Source organism: Typopeltis vanoorti, chromosome 5, assembly GCF_054136105.1.
Source record: "Typopeltis vanoorti isolate ZY-2024b chromosome 5, IOZ_Tvanoo_1.0, whole genome shotgun sequence".
Classification (NCBI taxonomy): Eukaryota; Metazoa; Arthropoda; class Arachnida; order Uropygi; family Thelyphonidae; genus Typopeltis; species Typopeltis vanoorti.
In genome coordinates, this window is record NC_143553.1 from 53,186,777 (window position 1) to 53,198,922 (window position 12,146).

The 12,146-nt window shown below is 36.3% G+C and overlaps 1 protein-coding gene across 1 annotated transcript in view; it reads right to left on the reverse strand.

Annotated features, from left to right (window-relative positions):
- Positions 1-12,146, reverse strand: part of LOC150106414 (DALR anticodon-binding domain-containing protein 3-like) — a 285,462-nt gene that overhangs the window by 81,319 nt on the left and 191,997 nt on the right. The window contains exon 9 of the mRNA XM_090392991.1: positions 7,347-7,618. Coding sequence (XP_090249117.1) covers positions 7,347-7,618 — 272 coding nt within the window. The remainder of the gene's footprint in view (positions 1-7,346; positions 7,619-12,146) is intronic.

A 12,146-nucleotide genomic window follows, 5' to 3' on the forward strand; every position in this document is an offset into this window, starting at 1 on the left:
TGGGATATGTCAATGAAACTTACCAGAAGTTAATTTAATGATGTTGGCCTGAGGAAACAACAATATTGTAGCATTAGTCCTGTGATCGATAACTAATTTAAATGCATACTTTTATATTTGTCAACATGCTACACCGTATACATTAAGTGTATTAATACTCTTTATGATTATGCCATAATTAATTATTAATACTTATTTACTAAAATAAATAGCCAAAAGGCTTCACATCAGCAATACAAAATTATATAAATTAAGTGGATATTAAATCCAACATTATCTCAAAGCCGACTACAGTAACTATAGATGTTTCGTGCGAAATTTGACCAGAGATCTTACGTGAATACACTCGCTGCCATATTACAAGTTGCCCTAGCGGCTAGAGCAACTGGTAGTATGGCGGCGAGTGTATTCCCGTAAGTTCGCTGGTCAAATTTCCACAAAAATTCTATAGTTACTGTAGTCGGCTTTGAACTAATGTTGGATTTAATATCCACTTAATTTATATCATATTAATACTTATGTTAGTTTAATGTATGAACTTTAAAAAAATGGGAACGGTATTTACGAGTAAGTTTGTTGGGACTGAGCCCTCTAATACAGTAAGAATAAATAAAAATAGTCTTATAGAAAAAGAAATGAAGACGACTGATCCTTAGGATTCCATGACTTTTCTAATCGCACATGTGTTCATTATGCATTTTGCACCGCGTATCCGCCAGTAGGCAGAAATAAGCAGTGGCAAGTGCATTATTGTTGCGTATGTGCACTGCTTTGTTTTTGCTACTGTAAATGGGAATTATAAAGATAATTTAATTTAGGCATATAATAAAATGTTGATTTTTTTTGAAACTATAAAAAATGCATTTGATTTAAGTTGTGAATTATTTTGTTACAGTTCTAGTGAACATGGCTGGCAAAAATAAAAAACGAAAATTATCACATTCAAGCAGCAGAGTTCCAAAGCTGGTGGACCGAAGAGTATGGCATGATTAATAAAGACAATAAAGCAATATGCGTTTTATGTTCCGGGACAGTTGTGTGCAGAACGTCGTCAGTAAAACTGCATTATGAGACAAACCATAAGTCACTCCTTGAGAAAAGCAAGGACGAATGGAAAGAATTTATTGCTCGGGCAATTAAAAATAGGAATATCCAGTCAACAACCCTAATTAAATTTATCGGCAGTCGTTCAAATATAACTGCTGCTAGTTTTTTTGCCTCAAATGTAATTGCCAAACATGGGGAACTTTTTAGTGATGGGGAATATATAAAAGAAGAATTGTTAAAATGCGCACCAGTTCTCTTTGAAGATTTTGAAAACAAAAAAAAAATTATTCAAAGAATAAAAGATATGCCTTTGCTAGAAACACGGTGAAAGGTAGAATCATAGAAATGGCTAAAAATATAACTCATCAGCAAAAAACAGATATAAAATCTTCTGGTTTAATTTCTCTTTGTCTTGATGAAAGTACTGACATAACTGGATCAGCCCGTTTAGCAATTTTTATTCATTATTATGTTGGGAATAACATCAAAGAAGAATTGATAAGTTTAACATCATTAGTAACAACAACAAAAGGAATAGATATTTGCAATGCAGTTATAAATGCACTTGCTGAAAGAGATATAGATCCCTCCAAAATTGTATCAGTACTACTGATGGTGCTCGCAGTATGACTGGAGAGGAAAATGGGTTCGTCAATTTATTTACCAAATGTTGAACATTTAGTTCTGGGTTTTCATTGTATTATACATCAGCAGGTTTTATGCGCAAAGGCTAGTTTCAAGCCACTGGAAGATATTATGAGCATTGTAACAAAATTGGTCAATTTTATATCGGCACGCGCTTTAAATAAACGAAAATTTATAGAATTATTAAGTGAGGTAAACTCGGTGTACAATGGTTTATTATGTACAACAACGTCCGATGGTTAAGTCGTGGGAATGTTCTTCAAATATTTGTTGAGTGTTTAGATGAAGTCAGATTTTTTTACATAATGAGAAAATCATTGAAAAATGCAATCAATTAACGAACGTCAAATGTCTTTCGAAATTAATGTTTTTTACTGATTTGTGTTTACATTTAAATGAATTAAATGTTAAACTGTAAGGTGTTAACAAGACAATTATTGTCACATTTGATTTAATCAAAGCATTCAAAACTAAATTACCAATTTTTAATCAACGTTATTTCCAATACCTTCCAATATTTTCCAAATACAAAAAAATTCTTTGCAGATCTAGAATCCCATGAAAAAACAGATCAAGTTAAATTGACAAAAGTGTTTTCTAGTTATTTAGTCGATAATTAACAAATTTTCTTCAAGATTTACACAGTTCAGGAAATTTCAGAGACATCAAAATTTATTTTGAATCCAGACACAACATCAACAGACAAACTCAATTTGGAGATTTTCGAGTGGCTGAATTTGAAAGATATAAAAATGCAACTAATCGATTTTCAATCTAGTTCTATATGGAAACAAAAGTTTGTCGATTTGAGGAATGACTTGGAAATAATGGAAAATGATTGATTATTGAGTGCAATTGAAAAGAAGGCAGAAGAGGAAATACTGAGAACTTCAAATGCCACTCCTGACACCTTTTGTTGTTTAAAAAACTAGCGATGTATTATCAATTTTCTCCTCTACATATGCTTGTGAGCCATTATTTTTCAAAATGAATTTTATAAAATACAGTTTAAGAAATAGAATGATTGATGAATCTAGTTCCGCATGTGTATTACTAAAAGTGACAAAATATGAACCTGATATAAAGCATTTGGTATCTAATGTACAACAGCAAAAATCTCATTAATAAACTGATAATAGGTTGATACTGATTTGTATACGACAATGTGTATGTCAAATTATGAGTTCATTGTTATGAAATTCTATGTTAATTTTTAAACTTGTCTCAATAAAATTCTGCAATTAGTTTTGTATTAATTAATGTTAATTAATTAATACAAAATTTTTTGTATTAATTAATTTGTAAATTTGTAAATTTACAAACTGTCAATTGACCACCACCTTGTTGTGTGCACTCTACGGCTTCAGAAACCAAATGCTACCATCAACGCTGGTAGGCCTAAGCAGCTATACCGCGTGAAATAGGAGGCATTGGAAAATTAGGCTGTGAGGAAGAATTTTGCAGATGACATTTCCTCTAGGTTCAAAGAGATTCCCAAGCATACTGCAGATGTTGAGGAGGAGTGGAAGCTGTTCAGAACAGCTGTCACTGCCTCTGCACTCTCATGCTGTGGCAGAAAGCAGCTCAGCATGGCAACAGGCAGTGAAAAAAGGACACCTTGGTGGAACCAAGAAGTCCAAAAAACTGTCCAGGCAAAAAAGGAGTCCTACCTAACATGGCTTAGGGTCAGGTCAACTGAGATGCGTTTGCAGTATGCTGAGGCACAAAAAGCTGCTGCTGAGGTAGTAAAGACAGCAAAGCAGAAGGCTTGGGAATCCTTTGGAAAAAGATTAGACTCATCCTATGCAAATGCAAACAACGTATTCTGGGAGACCATCCGCCGCCTTTGAGGGAGGAAATCGTGCACAGCAAGGGCAATTAAAGCCTCTGATGGTGCACTTTTAACAACTGAGAAGGATATCCTCCACAGATGGAGGGAATACTTTGAGAGCCTTCTTAACCCGGGTGGCCCAGCAGTTGTGGACATCCAAGAGGTGAAGATCAGGACAATGACTAGTCTCACAGCAGAAGAGGTCCATTTAGCAATAAAATTTCTAAAATCGGGCAAGGCTGCTGGCTATGATTAAATTTGGCCCAAAATGCTAAAAGCCTTAAATCGAGACGGTGCTCTCTGGCTGACTCGAGTGTGTCAGGCTGCTTGGATATCTGGGCAAGCGCCAAAGCAATGGCAGACAGGCATAATAATACCAGTCTTCAAGAAGGGAGACCAGAAGGATTGCAGTAACTATCGTGGCATCTCTCTGCTCAGCCTGCCTGGGAAAGTGTATGCTAGGTGCTTGGAAAGACGGTGCAGGAGCATAATTGAGTCAAAGTTCCAGGAAGAACAATGTGGCTTTCGTCCTGGTAGAAGCACAACTGTACAAATCTTCACTTTAAGGCAAGTCTTTGAGAAATCTTGGGAATATGCCAAGAATGTCTACACATGTTTTGTGGACTTGGAGAAGGCATATGACCAGGTTCCTCGGGATAAGCTTTGGCAAGTAGTATAGGAGTATGGAGTGGATGGCCAACTATTAGCTACCATCAAGTCCCTGTTTTGTGTCAGGGTAAACAGCACAAAGTCTGAACCTTTCACAGTCTCTGTTGGCCTCCGCCAAGGGTGTGTTCTGTCACCCTCCTTTTCATAATATTTATGGACTGGATTGATAGGCACAGCTGAGGCAGTGAGTGTGTCAGAATTGAAAGATGTAGCATTGGACGTCTGCTCTTTGCAGATGACCTAGCTCTTCCACAGATGACCTCCAGCGGATCCTGGATAGGTTTGTAGCTGTTTGTGCAGACACCGGAATGAAGATCAATATGGCCAAAACTGAAACATTTGTGGTCTCAAGACAACCATCCCAGTGCATTCTATATGTAAGGAGTCCCAATGAGGCAGGTGGAGAAGTTTAAATACCTTGGGTCCATATTCACGAATGATGGAAAATGGGACGTAGAGCTAGATACTCGAATTTGCTTAGCAAGCTCAATATTGCGGGAGCTTGGTCATTCAGTAGTATTGAAGGGGGAGTTAAGACAGAAGGCAAAGCTGGCTGTCTTCAATACAGTCTATGTCCTCATTCTCACCTATGGTCATGAGAGTTGGGTAATGACCGAAAGAATGCGGACACGAATCCAAGCGGCTGAAATGAGGTTCCTTCGAGGGGTTGCAGGGCTGACAAGACTCGACAGAGTCAGAAGCTCTGCAATTCAGGAAACCCTCAATACTCAACCGCTGCTTCTCCGTGTTGAGAGATCACAGTTACGTTGGTAAGGGCACCTGGTCAGAATGCCACAAGAGAGGCTCCCTCAGCAGGCCCTCTTTGCCAAGCCAGAGGGTGGGAGGCCACATGGAAGGCCAAGGACTCGCTGGATAGATTATATCCAAAACCTTGGGTGGATACGTTTGGGAATCCCACCAGAACACCTGAGCTTGGTGGCAGAGGATTGTGACCAATGGAAGTTCCTCTTGCAGCTGTTGCCCCCACAACCCAATTAGGAAAGGTGGGCCTTGAAGATGTATGTATGTATGTAAATTTACAAATTGATTTGTAAACTTTTGGCATGTGGACATAAAAAGGTTCGCCACCAATGGACTAGGAGATCTGCCAACATCCACGTTGGAGAACACAGGAAATACATCCATAACCATGCCTTGAATACCTTGCACAGAATAAAAAAAAATACCATGCTTCACTTTAGCAAATACAAACCAAAAACACTTTTTTTTAGAATCAGCAGCAGATTTAAAAAACTAAACTAATCCAAATAAATATGGCTGCATCAAACTCCCCAAGATTTGGAAAATTTTAATTCTTAGGCTACCCACCCAACAGCCAAGGTAAGCCAACAGCACCTGTAGAGAGTACTCCTCACATGACTTCAGGCTTCTAGTCTGACTTCTGCTTTTTCTTTTGTGTGTGTGCACGTGTGTTACTACCATTTTACTATTTGTATCCCTGAAGGTGTCACTGTGATGGAGATGATAGGAATTAAACTTGTATTTAATTATTTCTCTGTGTTGTATTCAACCCATTAAACCTAATTATGCATGTAAATAGAAGCACCTAAGCTTCAATATTCATAGGATAAATACCAGTGAAACAGAGCATGTATGAAAAGGTGACAAAACAGGAGCACAAATGTTCAGAATAATCAGAGAAATTCCATCACAACAATTTTTAGCATTCAGATTTAATACGATTCTTCTGATCCCTTTCTTTTGAAAAGCTAAATGAATAATGCATGTTTGAAATAGTAATAGGACATTTACCTAAATCATCCATAAAGAAACTGAAGGGAAATTAAAAACCAGAAGATTGACTTTCTTGTTTAATAATGAAATGGAATCCATCTGAATGTAAAAAGTTTAGGAAAAAATGAAAAAATTATAACAATAATCTTGGCGAAAGATCAGAAAACAAAACTTCCATTTGAATATAATGCAAGTTCCTGCCTTTGTCTTTCAAAATCAGTTCTTGATGTATTGTTAATTTTGTTTGCAACTACAGTGAGATCTAGTATAAGGAGAAAAAAGGAAGCTGAAGATTTGGATAAAAGTTAGTTGTGATATTTCTGATTATCTTGGACAGTCTAAGCACATTTCTTTGAGAACCAGTGCAAAGATAAAGGGAAAGGATTTAAAGAGGACTGGGGGGGGGATAAATATTTCTATAGCGCAAGAAGTGCTTTAGTGATGTATTCACATGTATGAAGAAGACCAGAAACAATAATCCAACAAAGGAAATGAAGCATAGATGTCATAAAGACCATTTTACTTGATATTCTTATACATCTTATCATTATCAGTGATAGCAAGTACTTCAGCATGTCTATCTGATGGATCAGTACACTGGGAAAATGGAAATGTTGGAGTTCTAAATATTAAAGTCTCTGAAGAAAATGACTTTACTATTAGACAAGTCAAGTGGAGAAAATCAAGATTTAAAAAAAGCAAAATCTAAGAGATCAGAATAATTAGTGGAGTAAATTTGGTGTAAAAAAGTTCTACTTTTCCATCAAAGTGTGTAGGAAGAACTCTCAATAAATTAAAGTATGTAGTTTTGCAGATTAGAGATAGAAATTTGCATCAATTATGTAAGAATTGTGTTAAATGAAACTTGATGGATCATTAATTGAGGGTTGACAAGTAAAGTCATTTAATAAACATACATTCAATTCTCACTACAGCAAACTATTATGCCATAGTGAACTTTTTTTAATAGTAGTCACATTCCCCACATAGGTGTAAACTAACCACACTAAACATGACTTTTTTTTTCTCCATCCCACTTTTAAGCCTTCAACAAGCAGAATAATGGTCTCACACTAGGTGATGAAAATCATCTACCACTCAAAGACTTTCATAAAAATCATACCACAGTAGGACTCAAATTCGCAACCTTTTGGTCACAGAAACAGACACACCTGGGCCAATGAACTCACACCCTAACTACTGCAATGTCTCAGTCATAATCCCAGAGCAATCAAACAATGCTATTTGAAAGGATGTTCATTATGAAGACTATTCCTTTGGTTCCAATGAATTCACTAGAGTGAAAGTTAATTGTATTTATCAACAACCAAGAAACTAAATATAAAATAAATGACAAAATCAGAATAATTTATTGCATTCAAAATCAACATTAGCTTACCATAGATGTAGTTGATGTTTTTGTCATAGTCTTGTGCTCCTCCCAAAATAACATTCTCCTCAAGTAAAAATTCTCTGACATTTAAAACAATATCACCTCCATTATCAATCTGTAATCTGTTATCAGCTCTATGAAAACTTGGATTTATTACTTGTGACATCCACAATTTCTCTACTGATTTGCATGCACAATCTGTAGAACATCTAATATCTGTAACATCTCTATATCTGGTACTCCCAGCATAGACTTCTTTATTCACATACACTTTTATTCTGTAATTGAAAATATTTTCTCTAGAACTGGCATAACAACATTTTTAATTTAACATAGTCATTTCAAAGAGAAGGCATGAAACACACACACAGTTTTTTCAACTAAGAAAAGGTAAGGTATTAATAATGGGAGATTTTAATATCAGTGCTACTGAGAGAGAGTAAATGAAAGAGCAGCAATAGAATAAGTAACAATTTTTAAAAATTAATTTGAAATAGCTTTTCAAAGAAATGTTGCTTTGGTTCACATCCTCTCCTTATATATATATATATATATATATATATTAACAATGGTTTCTCTCCAAAGAAAATTGACAAATTTCTTTCCCCCAGGCACTCAACTACTTCTGAAGATCCCTCTTCCACAAGAGCCTTCATCTCCTTGCCTTACATCAGCTCTCTTTCACCAAAACTGGCCAAGATTCTCAAGAAATTTAACTTCAAAACGTGCTTCACTACGCTTCCAAAACTTCGTTCATTACTTAGCAAACATAAACAGAAACATATTCCTACTCAGTTTCCAGGAGTGTACAAGATTTTGTGTGATTGTGGAAAGCCATACTATGGACAGACTGCTAAATCCATCCGTCTACGTTTGGATGAACATCGTATAGATATCTCCTATAACAGGACTAGAGCTAGCGCTCTCTCTAGCCACGTTCTCTTTTCAGCTAACTCAGACGAAGGCTGCCAGCACATTGTAAACTGAACTGAAACTTCTAACATCCATGTGTGCTACGATGAACTCGAAAGAAAGATTGTTGAATCTAGGGAAATTTCTCTAGATTCCTCTCATATCAACAACAGCCTGAGTTACAATCTCTCTGATGCACACGTTGCTTCTGTTCAGTACTGGCGCACTCGCGACAGCGCATAGTATTCGTTTGTTTGGAACTCATACTTGCATTTTTTTCAAACACACCACTGTCTTTTTATACTTGTTCTGTTATTACAATTTTAAGTCTCTGTAATTTTTTTATATACTTCTTTGATTGTGATACCTGAGGATGTTCATGTAACGCAACTAGTAAACTAGTAGTATCTTTTTTAAATATATCTTGTCATCTTTTTATCTCTCGGTAACAGTCATTAAAGCTTTTTTATAGTATTCCAACTGAGTAAAAATGAATTTTGAAAATATATGTGTGTGTGTGTGTGTGTGTGTGTGTGTGTGTGTGTGTGTGTGTGTATGAACAAAATTTATGCTCGCCTGGTTGGCCAAGTGGTTAGCGTATCTGTTCTCCAGCCAAGAGGCTGCAGGTTCGAATCCCGCATAGGCATGGATGTTTGTGATCATCTTCCACCTTCACGCATTCATTCACCCAAGTATAGATACACTCTCCCAATATGGACTGGGTCACTATGGGAGTAGCAGACCTGAAACCTCCCGCAATGGGAGAGGCCTTCGCCCTGCAGTGGGTAGAAAAATAAGCTGTTCATCATCATATATATATATATATATATATGAACTCGCTAGGGGCAGCAGGATCTTAGATTTAATATTAACATCAATGAAAGTAAGAATTAGTAAAATCAGTTACTTAGAGCCACTCTTAAATGATCTTACAGTGATCATTTAACACTGGTATGGAAAATAAAATTAAGGAGAAAAACTGTGATAACAAAGCAGCAATGCTGGAATTATAAGAATACTGATTTTGAGGATATGGAGAGAATTAGGATGCATACATTAAAAGTTAGAATTGAATGGAATGAATATTAAGAATAAAATGGAAAGTTGTAAGGACATCTTTCACAATCAGAAGGCTAAATTTATCCTGAGAAATGCCTTTAAAAATAAAACCAGATTTGGTTGGTTGAACCATGCATTTAAAGATTATTGCCATAAGAAAAAAAACTTTATAGGAAGAATACTGATCTGAAATTGGCTAAAAGGTATGATAAAAAAAAAAAAAATTTATTAACTAAAGATATAATTATGATTATCTTATGGTTATTTCCATAAATTCACTAAGATTAGACATTATTTATTTATCAAAGGATGTATATATAAAAAGTGATGGAAGTGTTTTATAAAACAGAAAAGGCTTCATAGTTTTAATAGATTCTGAATCCACAATAAAGCTTTGAGTTTATCATAAAAAAGTCCATATAAGATCCAGGATAGGAGGACATGGAAACATCACTAATGGTATACTAGCTTAGCCTAAACTGTCATAATAATTGTATAAAAAGTTAGTCCATTTCCATTTGAAGAGCATCTATTTGCATCTCTCACATCCTCTCCTTATCTGGTGAAGTGTAGTCCATGGATATTGGAGAAGTCTTTTAAGTCTGGTGGTAAGATCAGAAATAGCAACATTTAAGTCAAAGGTGTGTTTCTGCCAGTTAAGTTTCTAGGCTTCACGCAACATCTGCACAGCAGTGGTCCAGACAGATCAAGTCTCTGAGTAGCTGTGTGGGAGATGTCTTCATGTACTTCAAGTTACTATTGTGAGAACTCCAGATGCTATCCAATGCCCTTTCCATCCATAGTGGAAGAGGAGCAATATTGCTAAAAGTCAAATGTTGGTGTTGATCATAACTGTTCTAGAAATAGTTCTCATGGCTTTGGTTGAGAAGAACATCAACTAGTGAAGTGTGAGCACTGTTAAGCTGCAGTGGAGGCACAGTATTCTGCTGGGGAATACACTAAGGTCAAAGCTGTTGTACACCCTCTGTCCAAAAAGAAACTGAACTTTTCGAAAATAGAAGAAACTAGTGGCACCACCTGTTGTATCTTTTTTGTTGTTGAAAGCAGCAACCTTCAATAGCGTTGCATCAACTGTTTATGACATTTGTTTCATTAGAAGCTGAGTTATAGTGTCAAGAGTGACAGTATGTTTTGACGAATGGTCGGAAAATGAGTTTCCAACAGAGAGCTGAGATTGACTTTTGTGTTAAACTTGGTAAAAGTTTTACTGAAATGCATCAAATGCTTCAAAATGCATACGTGATGAATGCTTATCCCGTACTCAAGTTGATGAGTGGTTTAAACAATTTCAAAGTGGTCGTGAGACACTCGAGGAGGACGAAAAGCTGGGCAGTCCAAAAACTGGACCAAGCGAAGTTAACATCCAAAAAGTGAGTGATTTTCATCAAAGAAAACCCGAAATCGTCCGTGAGATCGATTGTAAGATGAATTGGGGATTCCAAAATCAACTGTGCACAACATTTTGACCGAGAGTTTGGGCCTTCGTAAATTGAATTCGCGATTTGTTCCCCACAAGTTGACCAACGACCAAAAAATGTATCGAATTGAACACTGCAGGGACCTCATTAAAACCGTCATAAGATTCAAACTTCCTTGAAATGATCATTACTGGTGACAAAATGTGGTGTTTTGAGTATGAGCCTGAAACAGAGTGCTGAGTGGAGACCACCAAAAGAGAGGGCATCCAAAAAAAAAGTTAAAAGTAAAGACAATGCTCATTTATTTCTACGATTCCAAGGGCATTATCCACAAATAATTCGTTCCGCCTGGCCAAACAGTCAATGGTGAGTTTTATTCAAAGTTTTGAAGTGATTGATAGCAAGAATTCGTCGCGTACAGCATGAATATTGTGATGCAGGCAGCTGGTCACTTTTGCACGATAATGCACCATCTCATTGTTCGAACATTGTGAGACAGTTTTTGAGCAAAAACCAAGTTTGTGTGTTGGATCACTCACCATATTCACCTGATTTAGCACGCACCCTGCGACTTCTTTCTCTTCCCCCGGCTTCATTCCGATGAAAGGAAAGTGATGCGACACCATCGAAAACATTCAAGCGGCAGTAACCACGACCCTCAACAGTATCCCAAAAACTGATAAAAAAAACTCATTTAACAAATTAATTGACCGTGCCGAAACACTGTATCGAAGCTGAGAGAGAGTATATTGATTGAAATAAATGATTTGATTAATTATAATTGGCCTGCGTTTTATTTTCTATCAAAAGTTCAGTTTCTTTTTGGACAGAGGGTGTATATGTAATGTGCTAGCATCTGCACCCCATGAAGAGCCTGCTAGTTAATGCAATATGTTATTTCAAATTTTCTAGGAAGCTTTGTAAAGTGATCTTTGAAAGTCAAGGATCTGTTTAAACTCCCTCTAAGATACTTTGGAGTTCTATTGTATTTCACCATGAGATTTCTAAACTAGAAGCTGTTATTTTTATGGAAGACAGTGACTTCAATTTTGGTCAGAGTTGGTTGTATGCACCAAAGTATAAAGTAGTCATCTCCAATAAGTCTTCTAATAGTGTACTCTTTGCAGTTTGAAAAGGGGTGATCTAATTTGCAACTGTTATGTCATCTATGTACATAAATTTCTGTGACAGTGATGGAGATGTCAGAGGCTTCTGGAATGGAATCTACTTTTGGATTCATTGGAATATACCTGAATCCATATCATGTGGTACCATATTATTTACAAGATTTGCAATCTTAAGAGAAATAATGATTAGAAATTTCAGAATTAGATCCTCTCTCCTCTCCACACAGCATCAAAAGCAGCTGAGATTCACAAAAACAGAGACTGTCTTT